This window comes from Macaca thibetana, chromosome 1 (genome assembly GCF_024542745.1).
Source record: "Macaca thibetana thibetana isolate TM-01 chromosome 1, ASM2454274v1, whole genome shotgun sequence".
NCBI lineage: Eukaryota > Metazoa > Chordata > Mammalia > Primates > Cercopithecidae > Macaca > Macaca thibetana.
The window spans coordinates 94,557,247-94,574,402 of NC_065578.1; the positions used below are offsets into that span (position 1 = coordinate 94,557,247).

The window sequence follows — 17,156 nt, forward strand, 5'->3', positions numbered from 1 at the left end:
TTGAGTAATGCAGAGTAAGTTCCCGCTCTTATTTTTTTGTACACTTTTTTTTTTTTTTTTGACTTAGAGTCTACCTCTGTTGCCCAGGCTAGAGTGCAGTGGCCTGATCTTGGCTCATTGCAACCTCCGTCTTTCAGGTTCAGGTGATTCTTTTGCCTTAGCCTCCCGAGTAGCTGGGACAACAGCCGCATACCACCACCACGCCCGGCTAATTTTTGTATTTTTAGTAGAGATGGGATTTCACCCTGTTGACGAGACTGGTCTTGAACTCCTGACCTCAAGTGATCCGCCCGCCTTGGCCTCCCAAAGTGCTGGGATTACAGGTGTGAGCTACCACGCCCAGCCACAACACTTCTTTAAATGTTCAAGGAATGCTCTCAAGTTTGTTTTGTTTTGTTTTTGAGACAGGGTCTCACTCTGTCACCCAGGCTGGAATGCAGTAATGTGATCTCCACCTCCTGGGCTCAAGTGATTCTCCTACCTCAGCCTCTGGGTAGCTGGGATTACAGGCGTGCACCACCACATCTAGCTAATTTTTGTATTTTTTTGTAGAGATGGGGTTTCACCATGTTGCAAAAGACTGATCTTGAACTCTTGGGGTCAGGTGATCCACTGGCCTTGACCTCCCAAAGTGCTGGGATTATAGGCATGACCCACTGAGCCCAGCCTGCTCTCAGGTTTTCAAGTTGTTGTTGTTTTTTTTTTTTAAGAAATCTTATTCCCAAGATAACATTATTCAGCCTCTTAGCTCTTTACGATATGATACTATTTCTAAAGATTACCATCTTTACACCACTCTAAAGGTACTTTGGTATGTAATTAATTGGGAGTATATGGGACTGATACTTGATCAAAAGATGCACATCTATTCTTTCTGAGTATAAATGAGCCTGAAATTTGTTTTTTTGTGTGTGTGTTTAGTATCTTCAATTTACTGTTGTCTTTCATTGATTTGTGTCATTTACAATGCTAAGGTCTTGTGTGTATGGCTATTATGCCAAGTGCTATACTTTGGTATTGCCTTTAAAAGTTTTATTATATTTTGCCTTTATGATTGGGATTCATTATTTTAGGTAATAAAGATAATTTCAAACCTGATTCTGTTAACTTAATGTATTTGCTGTCTTTCCCACCTCTGTTATATGCAGCTTAAGTAAACATACAAATATTTACAAAAAATATTTACTAAAACAGGACCAAAATAGAGAAAATCATATAAAATATCAGGAGATATTTCTCAATTCTACTTTGGATCATTAATTTACATGCTGCTTCTAGTTTTCAGCTAGCTCTTGGGCTCACTAACTTTGTTAATCTAGCCACTTCTTACTTTTTTTTGGTATTATTCATAAGGCTATCATGAGAAACTTTCAGAACTTTGCTGGAATCAAGGTATCCTTCACTTGGTATTCTCCAATCTACTAGGATTTCTTGATCAGTTATTTGTAGAGGTAAGGTATAGGAAGGAATCAAGGATGACTGAGCTGTTCCAGGTTGGAAGATGGGGCAATGTTGTGGGTGGCCGTGTCATTCATTGAGGTATGGCACCACGGAGAAGGGCTGCTTGGGGTTAAGTTCAGCTTGGGCCAAGTAGAACCTGTGGCACCTCCGGATGCCCAAATGGAGCCCATCCAGAGGGTGGCTGACCATTCAGGGCTGGTGCATGGGGGGTGGTGAAATCTAGTTGCACACAGTATAAGCAGTGTTGAAGGTGCAGGGCACATAGCCAGGCAGAACCTATAGTATGCAGAGAAGAGGTTCAGGTAGTGGGAGTTTCGGGGAGGTAGTAAACATTGCCAAGTTAAAGGTGTTTATGCCTGATCGCCTTCATTTTCTTGGTCAAATGGGAAGAAACCTCATCTATTTTAAGAGGGAGAACTGGAGATTTGAGAGCAGTGAATATTTGGAATCAATGTGGGAAATAGGAGAGAGGGAGCTTACCAGGGATGGGAAAAGGAATGCTAAGCATAAGTGGAGCATTCTTCCCACCTTCCCCCTTCTTTGCTGCCCTTAAAGACAAACACACAGACCCTTCACCCTTCTTTTTGGGGATTTTTACTGCAAAACACTCCAGCAGTGGCTCTCACTGGGGGATTATATTAGAAAATGAAGGAGTGGGGTTATGTATGTGCATGGAAGTGGCACTGGTATTTTGACATATTCTCTAAGGAATTTACAAAGGAATCACAAATGGGGGAAATGAGTGAGTGATTGTGTTTTGGTGGGGAGGGGCTGGTAATCCTAACCTCACTTAGTAGAACTGAGTCTTTTTTTTTTAAAGTCAATTTCCTTTAAAATTGCCCCTTTCTCCCTTCCTCCCCTCATCCCCTCTTCCCTCCTCCTCTCCTTCCTGCTTTCCGTCCTCCTCTCCTTTTCTCTTTCCCTCTCTCCCTCCCTTTGTTTCTTCTCTTTCTTTTTGAAACAGGGTCTTGCGCGGACACCCAGGCCGGAGTGCCATGGTACACAATTATAGCTCACTGTAACCTCGATCTCCTGGGCTTAAGTGATCCTCCCATCTCTGCCTCCTGAGTAGCTGGAACCACAGGAATGTGCTGCCACAACCAGCTAATTTTTCTATTTTTTGTAGAGACGGGGTCTCATTAATGTTGTTCAGGCTGGTCTTAAACTCCTGGCTTGAAGCAGTCCTTCTACCTGGGCCTGCCAAACTGCTGGAATTACAGGCATGAGCCTGGCTGAGAGCTGACTCTGTTGGGCTCCAGCCTCAAAGCATCTTATTGGGATTTTCATAGAAGAGAAGATGTTCTCTTGGTTTACCTCGAATACTTTTGGATACCTTCTCACTGTTATGTGTCACCTCTTCTGGGCATTTATTCCTTGGAAAGCAGGGAGCGTTCCCTTAGCACCCTGCACTTAGCACTTCATGTGGTGAGGATCAATTTCTTTGTATCCCTACTGACTGTAAGCATGTCTCCCTATATTGTATTCCAGCACAGTGCCTGACTCATGGTGGACCAGAGACAGATGGATGGACTGTTTTTTGATGTGAAGACTGAATCAGCCCTGGCAGTGCTGTTTCCCAGGGCCCTGTCTCTGGGAGTCCTCCTGCTGGAAGGGAAGGGCTGTCATAGCTGATAGTTAAGAAATGTACAGTCACGCATTGCTTAACAATGGGGATACATTCTAAGAAATGTGTCCTTAACACAATTATATCATTGTGTGAACATAACAGAGTGCACTTAACACAAACCTATACAGAACAGCCTACCACACCCATGGCTATATGACATAACCTGTTGCTCCTAGGCTGCAAGCCTGTACAGCATTTACTGTACTGAATACTATAGACAGTTGCTACACAATGGCAAGTATTGTGTATCTAAACATAGAAAAGGTACAGTTGAAAATGTAGTATAAAAGATTAAAAATTGGACCAGGCACAGTGGCTCATACCTGTAATCCCAGTGGTTTGGGAGGCCGATGTGGGAGGATCACTTGAGGCCAGGACTTAGAGACCATCCTGGGCAACATAGTGAGACCCAGTCTCTACCAAAAAAAAAAAAAAAAAAAAAAATGAGCTGGGTGTGTGGCTACGTGGGAGGCTGAGGTGGGAGGATCACTTGAGCCTAGAAGTTTGAGGTTACAATGAGCTATGATTGCACCACCGCACTCTAGCCTGGATGACAGAGTGAGAACCTGTGTCCAAAAAATAAAAAAATAAAAAATAAAAAATGGTACACCACCTCTGTGGAGCAATTACTATGAATGGAGCTTGCAGGACTAGAAGCTGCTTTAGGTGAATCAGTGAGTGGTGAGTGAATGTGGAGGGCTAGGACATTACTGAACACTACTGTAGGCTTTATAAGCACTGTACATTTAGGCTACATTAAATTGATTTTAAAAATTTATTTCTTCAATAAATTAACCCTAGCTTAGTTTCTTTTTTATTTTATAAACTTTTTAATTTAAACTTTTGATTTTTTTTGTTCTTTTGAGACAAAGTTTTCGCTTTTGTCACCTAGGCTGGAGTGCAGTGGCGTGATCTTGGCTCACTCCAATCTCCGCTTCCCAGGTTCAAGCGGTTCTCCTGCCTCAGCCTCCGAGTTGTAGAGACAACAGGCGCGTGCCACCACGCCCAGCTAATTTTTTTGTATATTTTGTAGAGACAGGATTTCACCATGTTGTCCAGGCTGGTCTCGAACCCCTGAGCTCAGGTGATCCACCAGCCTCGGCCTCTCAAAGTGTTGCGATTACAGGCATGAGCCACTGCACCCAGCCTTTGATTCTTTTTCATAACACTTATCGGAAAACAAACCCATTGTGCAGCTGTAGAAAAAGATTTTCTTTATATCCTTATTTTATAAGCTTCCTTCTATTTTTAAAATTAAATTATTATTTTATTACTTTTTTGTTAAAAATCTAAGACTCAGACACACACATTAGCCTAGGTCTGCATAGGGTCAGAATGATCAATATCACTGTCGTCCACCTCCACATCTTGTCCCACTGGAAGGTCTTCAGGGGCAGTAACACACATGGAGCTGTCATCTCCTAAGAGAACATGCCTCCTTCTGGACTACTTCCTGAAGGACTTTCCTGAGGCTGTTTTACAGTTAATGGTGTGTGTGTGTGTTTTAATAAATAGAAGGAATACACTGTAAAATCATGATAAGTATAGTGTAGTAAATGCATAAGCCAGTAACATAGTCATTTATTATCATTATCAACTATTATGTACTGCACATAATTGTATGTGCTAGACTTTTATATGACCGTCAGTGCAGTAGGTTTATTTACACCAGCATCACCCCAAACACGTGAGTAATGTGTCGCACTACGGTGTTATGATGGCTATAGCGTCTCTAGGTGATAGGAATTTTCAGCTCCATTGTAATCTTTTTTTTTTTGAGACGGAGTCTCGCTCTGTCGCCCAGGCTGGAGTGCAGTGGCGCAATCTCGGCTTACTGCAAGCTCCGCCTCCCGGGTTCGCGCCATTCTCCTGTCTCAGCCTCCCGAGTAACTGGGACTATAGGCGCCCGCCACCACGCCCGGCTAATTTTTTGTATTTTTAGTAGAGACGGGGTTTCACTGTGGTCTCGATTTCCTGACCTTGTGATCCGCCCGCCTCGTCCTCCCAAAGTGCTGGGATTACAGGCATGAGCCACCGCGCCAGGCTCCATTGTAATCTTATGAGACCACCATTGTATATGTGGTCTGTCATTGACTGAAACATTGTTATGCAGTGCATGACTAAATTTCAGACCTTTTCATGTTTTTCCCTACTAAGAAATCAGTGTCAATTAAAGTTTGTGTAAACCATCTTGAATGAAAAGTATAAACATTATTTCATTCAGCAGGTCTCTGGAAAAGTTTCTTTGATGTCCGTAATTCCTGTGAATCAAGATGGACTAATTATATTGTAGAGTTCATGTCTAGACATTCTTGTAAATTGCTACACATGTATTTCCCTTATCTGTTTGAACTGCTCTGCTCTAGGCCAAATAGTATCCTTCTGCCAGCTTCTAGCTACCTGTAGAGGTATATGAAGTAGGTCTGCTTTTCCAGTATTACTGTATATTCCTGTACTTAATAATCACCAAACTCTTAAAGGCCCTTAATATATGTTAGTAATGAGCATCCTTTGGTTTTATCACTTTTTACCATTTTTCTTGCCTGATTCATGCATTAAAGTGAATGAACAGGGGTAGCTGCTTCTTAACAGAAGCCTTGATTTTCTGGGGAAATTTGTAAAGATCTCTAGATTAGTTCTTGATTTGGCATGACTGATTAAGCAAGCAGCTGTTTACTAAGAGGCAAAGCTGAGAGTAGAACAATTTAATTGGCTTCTATCTGTTGAGCTTTTAATGGAAGTCACAGCTTGAATATATGGAGCTCTTTGTTTTTAAATGAAACATTTTTTCAAAGGGAGACTCTCAACATATATCCAAAGTCTTACCTGAAAATAATTCTGTTCAAAATATAATATTCATCCAGTAAACTCGATTTTGTGGGGGAGAGGGGATGATACATTTTTTAATGGTGAATTATTTGAGTGCTTTTAAATACATTAGTTAAATGAACAATTCATAAAATGGATAAGGTATGATATGTTTTATGACACCTTTTAACATTCATGAAATAAATGCTTTGTATACATTGAATTTTAACAAACTAAATGAGCAGCCCATGCCCCCCTGCTGCTGTAGGATCAGCAGAGAGCATACAAAAGTCTCCAGGGCAAACCTCCTCACATTTAAGATTAGATTCTCCATTCTCTTCTGATTACTGATTGTATTTTTTTCCCAATTTTGTGTCCATCTGGCCTCCAGATACCTATTTGCTTTAATCTTAGAAAAGCATTATTCTCCTTACATCCCACTTAGCAAATTATGGTGCTGCTTAATTTATGTACAAAACTTTTATGTATTGTTTGGTTAATATTAAACCTAGGCTAAAAGGCCACAAATTAAAAATTTAATACCCAATAAACATATGTTGAATTAAAAAGAAGTAAAAGAGCAGTAAAGTTAATGGAGTCTCATAGAGAAGAATTGTAATATCAATATTTTTACCAAGCACGTGCACGCGCGCGCGCACACACACACAAAGAATGAGGAAAGAATTCATTATAGGCATATGAATTCTGTCGGAAGGGGCCCTGTGGGAGACTGATTCTTATTACGATATCCTGGTCGGGAGGGATTATGAAGTGGGGTTATTGCTAGTGCAGTCAATGACTTGGCTTTTCTCTGGTGAATTGACTTCAGTAGGTGACTTTATTTCTTTGCATTAGGCAGCTGGAAATGTATATTGATTTATTTCCTTTTCATTTGAGGATCAGCTCTATCAAAGATGGAGCCATAGAAATGCTATATTTGCTGGATATGAGCAAATGCTTTAGTGCCTTTTTTTTGGGTCTGAATATTCCTAAGATTTTTAGGAGCCAAATAAAGTTCAGCTCAATGAGATAGAAAACACACTTTGAGTGTGCATATATGCATAGTACTGTTCTTTCTGCTAACTTGATTGTTGAGACCTGAAGCTCTTTTATAAAAATCTTTTTTTTTTTTTTAAAGGGATAAAAGCCCTGCAGGCCTTCTGCTCCAAGAACGTGTGTGATTGAAGAGCATGTTTTTAAAGTTAAATTCTCATTTGTGCAGTGACAGTGTTAGCGGTGGAGGGTGTTCAGGTTCTTGGCATTTTGAACAAAGTATTGGACAAAATGCACAAACAAAGCAAGGAAGGAATGAAGCAACAAAAGTAGACATTTATTAAAAATGGAAGTACACTCCACAGGGTGGGAGTGGGTTCTTCCATAGAGGCTCAAGAGCCCAGTTACAGAATTTTCTAGGGTTTAAATACCCACTACAGGTTTCCCATTGGCCACTTATTGTACACCCCATGCAAATGAAGTAGTGGCCCACAACCAGACTGATTGGTTGAGGAAAACAACCAATCAGAGGCTGAAGTGAAATTACAAAGTTACACTTCTAGGCCGGGTGTGGTGATTCAGGCCTGTAATCCCAGCACTTTAGGGCGCTGAGGTGGGCGGATCACGAGGTCAGGAGTTCAAGACCAGTTTGGCCAACATGGTGAAACCCCGTCTCTACTAAAAACACAAAAATTAGCCAAGTGTGGTGGTGTGTGCCTGTAATCCCAGCTACTGGGGAGGCTGAGGCAGGAGAATTGCTTGAACCTGGGAGGCGGAGGTTGCAGTGAGCTGAGATCGATAGCACCACTGCACTCTACCCTGGGGGAAAAGCAAGACCCCATCTGGGGAAGGGAATGGGGGGTGGGGGGGAGGGGAAGCTACACTTCTGTGCAAAGGAAGACTTGGCTGGCAGTTAGATTGGTTGGGGAAAGCAATCAATCAGAGGCTGAAACCAAGTTATAAAGTTGCACTCCTGTGTAAACATCTGATTGGTTCTGGAAAGCAATCGGAGGTACTTTCAGTTTTCCATTTGCCACTCAGAAAAGTGGGGGAGGGGCTTGCAAAGGAGGTAACCTCCAGTTATATTGTTACTTAGGTGTGTAAAGTTGGGCCTTTCTGTTTGATTTAGTTCTAGGAAGTCAGTATGAATCAGCCTTAGGTTCCCCGCCTCGAGACCATATTGTCTTGCCTCAGCAGTGCTATGGCTCTTTTCTAAGACTGTGATCTTAAGATTTTCATTTTGTTTTAAATGTTGTTTGTCCTTTATGGAATTATTTTTTGTTTTGTTATTGCAGGCAGTGTTAATTCTATGATATTTGACTTGATTGTTTCTTAGAAATTATGTAACCAACTGTTTCATATCATAGATGAGAAATTGAGGAATAAAGAAATCAGGTGATTTGTCCTACACTTAATTGAAATATTATTAAAAGAATACTTTTTACTGATAGTACTTGAAATTCCCTGTTAATGTTAAGACTTAGATAATTTTGAATATCATGATGTTAAAATTATAAATGACGGCTGGGCGCGGTGGCTCAAGCCTGTAATCCCAGCACTTTGGGAGGCCGAGACGGGCGGATCACTAGGTCAGGAGATCGAGACCATCCTGGCTAACACAGTGAAACCCCGTCTCTACTAAAAAATACAAAAAACTAGCCAGGCGAGGTGGCGGGCGCCTGTAGTCCCAGCTACTCAGGAGGCTGAGACAGGAGAATGGCCCGAACCCGGGAGGCGGAGCTTGCAGTGAGCTGAGATCCGGCCACTGCACTCCAGCCTGGGCAACAGAGCGAGACTCCGTCTCAAAAAAAAAAAAAAAAAAAAAAAAAAATTATAAATGACACCTATAATATTGAGATCTTTAAGATAATAGATTTTTTCTTTTATTCTGAATACAAACATAAGATACATGACAAATAGATGGTAAAGGTGAAGAAATATACAAAAGGCCAAAAATTCTTAGTTTCTTTATATTCTTACATTTGTTCTAAATTTTAAAAATTTCTAAAATTACAAGACATTTCTTAAAATAAAAAAATTTACTCTAGGTTTATTATGAGATAACAATTTATAGCTGTCATTTATCTTAACAGGTTGAAGAAATATGGAGATCAACACAAAACTGTTCATCAGTGTTATTTGTACCAGCTTTTTCACCTTTCAGCTTCTTTTCTACTTTGTAAGTTACTGGTTTTCAGCAAAAGTTTCTCCAGGTTTCAATAGTCTCAGCTTCGAAAAGAAGATTGAATGGAACTCAAGGTAAAGCATATGAAAATGTAATTGATGAAAAGAAACTAGTTTATGAGATAAAATTATTTAAAATATTTCAAAAAAGTATTTCATTTAGGGTCTAATGTAAGGCCACATTTTTATTTGATCTTAGGAATAAAAGGAAAAACAAGTACATGATCTCATGCAAAAAAAATTTTTTTAAGAATTGATATATTGAAAGATATTAGGATAAATTTATTTAAGTTTCTGAGGAAGTGTGTGAAGATGAAGTAGACTCTAGTGAAGATGAAGTAGACTCCAGCTGACTGTGGATGAGTACTAGTACTTTCATGTTCTTTGAAATATTTATAACAAAAATATTCTTTGGAAATGAAGATGGAAGAAAAAATTAGTCGTACTTTTGAGTAGCTTATACCATACAGCATTGGCCAACTTAGCCAGACCTGGGGCAGTTAAACGCTATACACCAGGGAACACAGTGTACAGTCAGCGCATATGAACCTTTTAATGAACTTTGCATTATAATTTAGAACCCTCCAGCATTTATTATTTTGTTACATAATTTTAAAGTAAAAATTTCTTTTTAGTTTTTTTTAAACAAAAAAGTAAATAGAGAAAGAATTAGACATCTGTTGATATAGAAATCTGAAGTTTTATTTTTTATTTTTATTTTTATTTGTTTATTTTTTTGAGACAGAGTCTCATTCTGTTGCCCAGGCTGGAGTGCAGTGGCGCAATCTTGGCTCGCTGCAACCTCTGCCTCCTGGGTTCAAGCGATTCTCTTGCCTCAGCCTCCCGAGTAGCTAGGATTACAGGCATGCCCCACCACGCCAAGCTAATTTTTGTGTTTTTAGTAGAGACAGGGTTTCACTATATTGGCCAGGCTGGTCTTGAACTCCTGACCTCAGGTGATCCACCCACCTTGCCCTCCCAAAGTGCTGGGAGCCACTGCACCCTGCTAGAGTTTTAAAAAGTTGGTTGCAGTTTTTTTTGTGTGTGTACAACGTATTAATCTCACAAGATTTCAAATACAAAATGGCTCTGATGACTGCTTCACTTGCTTTAGAGCATTTTATGTCCCCAGACATCACTGTGCATTTGTAAACCTCAGTGAGTCAGAGCAGCCATGGCCATATTTTTTGTTGTTGCTATTTAGTTGAAGTTAATACACTTACCATAAAATGGATTCAGCAAGTCTCTAAAGTTTGCTATAATTATCTTTCATTGAAATTTTCTTTTAAAAGTCAAGAAATTCTGTCAGGATTGAGTGTTTGAGAATGGTCATATCTGATTTGAAATTCCCTGTCTTTCTTTGAACCAAATTGTTTTGCAGGCATCTACTTTTGTGATTCAGACTGTGAATTTAATAAGATTCTAGTTGTTTTCTTTTGCACTTTACAATGATGTATCAGGTTCATACATGCCAAAGTTCTTTTCACTCAAAAAGCAAGATTTATTTCTCCACATATTTTCAAAAAATAAGCAGTATGATTATTTTGTCTTAAGACTAGCACAAAAATATTGTTCAAATATGTTATACTAGAGATACCATTACTTTAAAAAATCTTTTCTAACATATGAAGATAGATGGAATGGTAGGAAAGAGAAGGGGGTACATACATTCTCTGATTAAATTTTGAACTATTTTCATTTCCTCTTTACTCTGGTTAGGATAGGTAAAGGCATTTGAATGTTGGGTAGCTGCAAGTCAAAGAAATAGGGAAGGGTACAGAGAGATAGAAGCCAAGGTGAAAATGAAATGAACTTGAAAAATATTTTGCATTATCTAGTCTTATCACTACCATTCTATGACACAGGAAATACCATTTGGGAGACTGAGTTTCTATTTGAAAAGGAGTCTGGGATTATATAAAATTAATTTAGGTATTCAATGGTGCTTTTCTTTCAAGTTTGCTCCTGCTTGTCACTCCAGCGTTGTTTACATAGGACTTAAGCTGTGTGGTGGAGAAGTGCAAAGTAGGAAAAGGAGGCTGTATTTTGAGTAAAGTATGTATAAATGTCTTAAAATTCAGCCTTCTGTATGTTTGAAACATACAGATAAACACACATAATTCTTTCTAGTAATCAGGAAAGAGTCTCTAAACAATGAATGGTCTGAGCCATCTAGTATAAAAAGAAATGGAGGAAAAAAAATTACTGGAAATGCCCACTTGAGAGACAGCAGTTTAATTACAAGTGAGAAATTGTTGTACTCAATTGTTACTTTTTCTGAAAATGTATATACTTACAGGTGTTATATCTTGTAAAAAATTTTCTTAATTATATTCAGTTTCTTGCCTATCACATCGAAAGTCTTATTGTGTTAAAATACTACTAATTTTTAAATGTTTCTCTAAAATTTAGCTCTTTTTGACTGAGCTATATAATTTCTGTTGGCAATATTTGCACTACTTGTGATTAAATTAAAATTGCTATTCTAAAATGGCCATTAATCATTTCCTTAGAGTGCTATTTCTCTACATGCACAAACATTTCTTTTCCACCCTCTTTGAAAATAAATTGAAATATTTTATCTTGGGTATCATCTTGGAGTTTTTTTTTAGATACTAAGGAATCTAAATTTTCCTTTGCTAGGAATCTAATTTTAAATAATAAAATACAAAATTTTTATTAACAGAAGTTTCTGAAACTATAGTATAGACTTTTAATACAGAATAGTGTATGAGTAAGGGCAGGGTATTTGTTTTTCCTCTTCATTACAGAGGGAGATATTTGACCGGATCAAGTAACATTTAACATTTCTATACTGAATCATACACTATTTCCATCAGCTGAGGGCTTAGAATTTTCCACATAACATCTCAAAAGAGAAGTGAATCTGAGGCCTGAGAGTCGGAAATACAAAGTTAGGTTTTTTCAAAAGGGAGCTTTCTGACTATGGTTACCAAACAGTAAAACAAGTTAGTGAGAGAGATTATATATATTTTTTATTTTATAGAATTTTTGAATAGCAATAGAGAGCTGGCTGTATGACCATTTAGATGGAGTATTTTATTTGATACCAAGGAATTTAATTTTTTTTTTTTTTTTTTTGAGACAGAGTCTTGCTCTGTCACCCAGGCTGGAGTACAGTGGTGTGATCTCCACTCACTGAAACCTTTGCCTCCCAGGTTCAAGCGATTCTTGTGCCTCAGCCTCCCGAGTAGCTGGGATTACAGGCGTGTACCACCATACCAAGCTAATTTTTGTATTTTTGGTAGAGACAGAATTTCACCATGTTGACCAGGCTGGTCTCAAACTCCTGACCTCAGGTGACCTGCCCACCTTGGCCTCCCAAAGTGCTGGGATTACATGCGTGAGCCACCATGTCCAGCCAAGGAATTTATGTTTTTATCCTGTGCTCAAATGGAATGCAGGTGTGCTTGGCATGAAAATTAAATTAGACTTGTAAACCAGATAAATTTGATTAATTATTCACATTTCAAAATGATTCTTAGATATTATAAATGATACTTGGTCAATGCCTTTAAATTAGTGAGAATCTTTGCTCATTTAAAATATGGCTTGATTTAGCATGATATATCTATTTTGTAACACACTATTAGGTCAAGTATATTGGTTTCTCAAGTTACAATGAAATTTTCTGATACCAAACCTAACGTTAGTTGATATGTTTTACTTACTTTTAAAGATTTGGGATCATATTGTAGAGAAAACTTTATTACACACCAGTAATTTTTAGAGAGAAAACTTTGCTGTACCTCTCATTTTTTATCCTAATGAAAAGAAGCTTCATTACTTGTGAACTTCTCGGTAAAGATGTGAGAAATCTAAAATTGTTGGGTAAAAAAAATTTATTGTATGGATAAATACAAAGTATCCTAAATAGAGTTCTTTAACATAGAGCTTGGGAATTAGTCAAATCATTAAATTTATTAACAAGATATATTCATAGAAACTATGATTTTTATGTTAAACTTATTCCTTCTATAAAAGAAAACTTGACCTGGATCTTGAGAACATTGTGCTTTCACTTGGGTGTTTCTTTTAAAAACAAATTTTCTGTATAAATTCATGGTCCTCAATTTGTCTATTTAGAAGTGCTTTCATAATAATGATAATGAGGGACTAATAATAGCTACCCTTGCTTTCTTACAAATTTGTTACAAGAATCAAGTGCAATAGTGCATATCAATGTACTTTAGAAACTGAAGTCTCTCAAGATAATACATCTTCATATCATGATCCATTCAAATTGTTTTAAGGATATGGAGTTTGTTAAAGCCAGTAGATCTGGAAGTCATTCCCAGCTGATTGGAGCAGGAAACTTATCTCGTATTGATGCTGTTGGGGCTGGAGGTTGGAGCCAGAGTACAGGGTAGTGGCCTTGCCGGTTGCCATCTGTCTGCACAAAAGTCTGTCAGTCATTGTCATGTGTGAATCTATCTGTCTTAGAACTTTTAACCAAGAAGTGATTTACCAGTTCTCTAGCAGGAAATTGCAGGCCTTGGTATCTTCCTCCTTCTTTATTCCAAATTAAAGCTGTGGCCTTTGGATTTCTAAATGGGCAATTTTGCATTATACTCTCTGTTATACTCCACCCCTATATATAAATGCTTCCAGGTACCACTTGTTAAGAATGTTCTGTGTAGGCCGGGCGCGTGGCTCACACCTGTAATCCCAGCACTTTGGGAGGCCGAGGTGGGCGGATCACAAGGTCAGGGGATCCAGACCATCCTGGCTAACACAGTGAAACCCCGTCTCTACTAAAAATACAAAAAATTAGCCAGGTGTGGTGGCGGGCACCTGTAGTCCCAGCGAATCGGGAGGCTGAGGCAGGAAAATGGCATGAACCCGGGAGACGGAGCTTGCAGTGAGCCAAGATCGCTCCACTGCACTCCAGCCTGGGCAACAAAGCGAGACTCCGTCTCAAAAAAAAAAAAAAAAAAAAAAAAAAAGGAATGTTCCGTGTCTTGTCAGAATTAAATTTTATTGCAAAGAATCTAAACTTTGTGTGTATTTTGTTTAATTTCAGGGTAGTATCCACATGCCATTCTTTGGTGGTTGGTATTTTTGGCCTGTACATTTTCTTATTCGATGAGCCTACTAAAACTGATCCACTTTGGTAAGCTGTTTCTTTTTCTAAGATTGCCAATTTCGTTTATGTTTGGATATCAATTATTTATAAGAACATCACTTACTTTAAAACAGAAAACATTGATGGTGTATGCTTTGTTAAAATGCTTGTGCTCAGACATTTCAGCAAAGTGCATTTAAATGATTTATTTTAGATTTGAATACAAATGGAGGCCATTTTGCCTTAGTGTAGCAATTGTTATCCCAAACAAGGAGAATATGATGATAATTTAAACATTTTTACTCTGTTAATGAGTAAAGCCAAGTTATTGTAATCACGATTCTGAAGAAAAATAAATCGTTATTGAGATAGAGTGGTCAACTTGGATAATATCTACTTAAGACTTTTTTATCTCCAATTTATGTTTGATTCATTGTTTGATATCAAAGAGATGAAATGAAAGTTACAGATGGCCATGTGATAGGAATTTAGTATCACAGGATTTGAAACGCTAATGTACTAGTAATAATTATGTTCAGCAGTAATAGGATAACATGTAAGATGGTTCTTTTAGAAAAATTTAAATGTGATTCCAATGGCAGAAATTTCGCAAACTGTTTCCTGGTGTTATATGAGAAGGCTTAGTTCAGCTCAGTTTGAGAGAGCAGGCATGTTTAAAGAAGTGATGCATTGACATGTGGTGGTTGTGGGCTCCAGGGGAGGTAGGGTGATTAGCCTGGTCTTTTGACCGCCACCATTTGACTGCAAGGAGGTTTTTCTATTCATAAATACAAAATGATTCCCATAAGAATAATATCAGTATTGATATATTTTCATGGGGATGCTGTTTTTCAAAGAGAATTAATTTAGTGAATTTAATTCCATGACTAGGTTTTTATATAGTCTACCTACAAAATTTCTAGCTTTTTAAAAATTTTAATTTTAATTTTACTAACATGACCATCAGCAAAATAAAACCAATTCTTTTGGGAAGTAAATTTCATAACAAAGATTTGATTCATTGTTCAAATTTTGCCTTATCAAACTTTAACATAATTTTTCATATTTTTGTATTTTATGTCATGATTTATTCCAGGTCTAATTTTCCTGGTTGTATTTATAGATCAAAATTTGTAAAGAAGGCAAAACTTATGCTAAATCTTTCTGTTAAATATTTGTAGTTCAGCTATTTTAGTTTGTGTTAATTTCACTAGTAGTTCACATTATAAACCAGATAAAGGACTGATAATTTGTACTTGTTTCTTGAAGCAAAAGTATAAATTGTAGGACCTTGGTATGTATAGGGGTTGAAACAGTAGAATTAAACTGTCCTGTTATGATTATTTCCTTATCATGGAATGAGAGGCAAATCCTTCCAGTCATCAGTAGAATGATGGTGATACTATGTTGCCTCAAAATCAGAAGTGGACTAGATGATTGTTGTTGTTGAGATAGAGTTTCACCCTGTTACCCAGGCTGAGGTGCAGTGGCACAATCTCAGCTCACTGCAACCTCTGCCTCTCACTGCACCTCTACAGGTGATTCTCCTGCCTCAGCCTCTTGAGTAGCTGGGACTACAGGTATGTGCTACCATGCCCGGCTAATTTTTCTATTAGTAGAAATGGGGTTTCACCATGTTATGCCAGATGGTTCTCAAACTCTTGGCCTCAAGTGATCTGCCCACCTTGGCCTCCCAAAGTGCTAAAATTACAGACATGAGCCACCATATCCAGCCTCCTGACTAGATGATTTTTTGATACTGAGTCTCTGATTCAGAATAAGGAATTTAAAAAAATTAGCATCTGGGATTCCACTTAAGGCTTTTTGCAAACAAATCATGAAAACACATTTATAAATTTCATTACGTTTTGGTAAAATTATTTTAGTAAAACTTTTAGCTAATGTATGTAAGAAATTATAGTATTCATGTAGGTAACTTAATACATTGGAGTGGCTTGTAGTTGGCCCTTAGGTATACTCTAAATCCATTATAAATGCCACTGGTAGTATGAAGGATGACTCTCCAATTTAAAACAAAACAGATGCAATGCTGTGCCCCTGGATTGTGGGATTCTGGGAGTAGTTATAAAAACTTAAGTTTGGAAAATGCACTGGGTACTCAGTCATCCCCAGGAGGTCTGTTCCTAACACTGGGGACCTCAATATAGATTGGCTTTAGGTGCTTTAGAAGATTTCAGACTAGTTTGAATTCTAAATATAGATTGGCTTTAGGTGCTTTAGAAGATTTCAGACTAGTTTGAATTCTAAGAGTTGATTTACCCTCAAGGAAATTTTGTATACTTCAGGGAAGGTAGAGTAAAATTCATGGAAGGCATGGGCTCTAGAAAATCTCTTGATGAAAACAATTAATCTTGAACAGGAAGGCTACTAAATTCCCTGTGGGTTCAGATTATCCTGGGAATAGCATCTTTCTGCTAACACCAGTACCACATGATGCGTCACAGTTCGGCTAAACTGTCATTGTGTGTTTTGCAATTTTATTCGAAGATGACAGCTTGCCATTGGAGAATCTATAGAAAGCAATTTCATTATGTTTCAGTCTCTATAGAGAAAAGAAGTAGCAGTTACCTATAACCTATATACTTTAAAAAGGAACCTTTTTTTTCTCAGGGGTGGTCCATCACTTGCAAACGTGAATATTGCTATTGCCTCAGGCTACCTCATTTCTGGTATGTGAGATGTTATTGTCTAATTGTTTGTAAACTACTCACGGAATTATGCAAAGAATACACAGTCTATGCTTTTGGTTTATTTGAGACAGCCTTTAGGACGCATACAGAGGAAAAATGTACCTGTCATGATGGTAGAACATGAAATATCTTTTCATGAAATGGCTTTCTGGTTCTCACTTAAGATCAGAGTTACAGAGTGATGCCTCAAACAACTGAGACCTAGACATTTTTTATCAGCAAGGATATGGTGCCTCTTTGTCCTAATGAGGCTCTTAAGTGTAATGACTGTGAAACTAACGAAGTT

General features: G+C 38.0%; 2 protein-coding genes across 9 annotated transcripts in view; one reads left to right on the plus strand and one right to left on the minus strand.

Annotated features, from left to right (window-relative positions):
* ALG14 (ALG14 UDP-N-acetylglucosaminyltransferase subunit) overlaps nt 1-17,156 on the minus strand; it is a 435,379-nt gene that overhangs the window by 156,674 nt on the left and 261,549 nt on the right. The gene's annotated exons all lie outside the window — the stretch shown is intronic.
* Nucleotides 1-17,156, plus strand: part of TLCD4 (TLC domain containing 4) — a 116,908-nt gene that overhangs the window by 55,178 nt on the left and 44,574 nt on the right. For all 8 annotated transcript variants that reach the window (XM_050778347.1, XM_050778355.1, XM_050778323.1 and 5 more), the window contains 3 exons: nt 8,983-9,148; nt 14,118-14,207; nt 16,791-16,849. In XM_050778347.1, the coding sequence (XP_050634304.1) occupies nt 8,994-9,148; nt 14,118-14,207; nt 16,791-16,849 (304 nt within the window). In that variant the 5' untranslated portion in view covers nt 8,983-8,993. The remainder of the gene's footprint in view (nt 1-8,982; nt 9,149-14,117; nt 14,208-16,790; nt 16,850-17,156) is intronic.